Source organism: Austrofundulus limnaeus, unplaced genomic scaffold, assembly GCF_001266775.1.
Source record: "Austrofundulus limnaeus strain Quisiro unplaced genomic scaffold, Austrofundulus_limnaeus-1.0 Scaffold798, whole genome shotgun sequence".
NCBI lineage: Eukaryota > Metazoa > Chordata > Actinopteri > Cyprinodontiformes > Rivulidae > Austrofundulus > Austrofundulus limnaeus.
In genome coordinates this window covers 2,877-4,994 of record NW_013953200.1, presented here as the reverse complement: position 1 = coordinate 4,994, position 2,118 = coordinate 2,877, and the positions used below count along the sequence as shown (strand labels likewise).

Genomic DNA, 2,118 nt, shown 5'->3' with positions numbered 1-2,118 from the left:
GCATAGCTCCTAGGATCATTGGGACACTCAAACCCCTCCACCACGATAAGGTAGCAGCCCAAGGAGAGGGGCCCCCTCATATTGATTTTAATTTTGGCCCTTTCAGAGAAAATGTTTGGGCACCCCTGGTCTACACTATGAATCCATGCAGGGAGCAGGTCTCTGTCTCCAGTCACTGTGAGAGCTGAGGTGCACTCAGCAGGTCACCAGTCATTCACCCTCTCACCACACCTAGGGCTGATTCGGACTCACAGTAACACGTTTGTTTTTGAGCTGTTGAAAGAAACTACCCAGAAAAAACCCATTCACGCACAGGAAGATAAAAATACAGCAGGTTTTTCTTATTGTCTGACATGAAATGAAGAGTTTCCTGTTATTGTTTGGTTGGGATTCTTCTATTTGTTCAGTGAAAGGGAATTTGTATTTTCTAAAAACACTTCATTAGTATTTGGTACCATTGTCGTTAAACTGTAGGACTTGGGTGAAGCGTGTTGGATCTCCTTCAACCAGCTCCTCACTGTAGTTGCAGGACTTTAGGCCCTCTTCAGCTCATTGTCCGTTAGGTAGACCCATTTGTGTCCAARCGTTGACTTCCTGTCTGATGTTGCTTCAGTGTTTCTACATGATGGTCTTACCTCATGTCTTTATCAAATGTTTCGGTCTGTTCTGCAGTAAACATGATGCTGCTGTAGTACAGCACAGTTCGCCTGCTGTCCCTCCAACTCTGTCACATTGGTCATTATGACCACAGTGTAATCATTCATCAGACCACAGGCTATGTTTCCCAACATTAACAGGACTTGTTTCACTGTAATAAACCATCAGTTTGTCAGGTTTGTGTCTTGGGTTCCAGCTGTGGGATGTGACAGACAGTGAGCTGTGTGTTTCAGCCTGTCAGGACTGTGTTTACCTGGATATTTAACATTACTGAGAAGTGTCGTTATCAACACACGCCTCTCTGCTTCAACATGCAGCTTTTCTAAAGATGGGAGTATTTATTGCATATGTCAGCAGTTTCTATTGCTTTTCTTCAGCCATGTTAACAAGCTGCCTCTGTCTCTGCAGGTGACCAACAATGGCTGTGAACGTGTACGCAACCTCAGTGACCAGCGACAACTTGAGTCGTCATGACATGCTGGTGTGGATCAACGAGTCTCTGCAGATGAACCTGACTAAGATAGAGATGTTGTGTACAGGTAAGAAACCAGCAGGTGTCACTTCATCAGGGAGTCCTGAAGCACAATACAACCTCACAGAGCCAGGATCAGTGAGTCACATTACAGCTGGTACCAACAACCAGATCTACAGTCTGACTTTTCTGTACACCATCATACTCAGGGTTCCTGCACATCCTTAAAAAGTCTATTAAAAGTCATTGAATTCATCAATCCAAAAATAAGGCCTTAATTAGCCTTAAAATGTCTTAAATCGATCTTTCAGAGGCCTTAAAAATATGAACTCATTTTAAATAGGATGACTGTAATTCATCTCAAATATTAAAATAATGGGTAAAAATTATTATTTTTAAATATTCACATGCAGATTTTCCCCTTTGACATCACTTCCTGTTATTTCACATGCAAATATCTCAGTTGTTTATCTGAGCAGTGTGAAATTTCTTTTGTAATATGTTAATAATGTTGTCTTTCCAAAAATGCATTCACTTTTCTTACAAAAACTGATGTCACTTTAAGGTTTCATCTACAGCAAATAGGGCTTAAGACCCCACTGTGGGTCCTAAAACTTCAAATTGTGGGCCGTTAGAGGATTTCCAGAAATTAAATTAAGTTTAAAACTGACTGCTAAGAATCTTTCTGCTATACTTAAAAATAATTTGATTCATGAGTTTCTGCCAGTTTTTAATTTTTTTGTCATTTGTGTTTATTATGAAATTGGTCTTAAAGGGATCCCCGATTGGTTGTAACATTAGACTTTATTTAATAAACATATACTTCAACTGTAAAATAAAGACTAAAAATACTGTAGGATGATTAGTTTTCTAAATTTTAAAAAATATATTCTAACACAGACGGAGCCATTTTATTTACACACAAAGCATTCTGGGTAAATGATGATGTGGATAGGTCCTCGGTGCAAGGCTGCTAGCGAGCTATATCC

The 2,118-nt window shown here is 39.7% G+C and overlaps 1 protein-coding gene across 1 annotated transcript in view; it reads left to right on the top strand.

The window, feature by feature from the left end:
• The window catches only part of LOC106532593 (microtubule-associated protein RP/EB family member 1), a gene marked incomplete at its 3' end in the record, with an annotated part of 6,338 nt that extends 5,142 nt beyond the window's left edge, over positions 1 to 1,196 (top strand). The window contains 1 exon segment of the mRNA XM_014028698.1: positions 1,066 to 1,196. Within this exon segment, the coding sequence (XP_013884152.1) occupies positions 1,076 to 1,196 (121 nt within the window).
• Between the last annotated feature and the right edge of the window lie 922 nt (positions 1,197 to 2,118).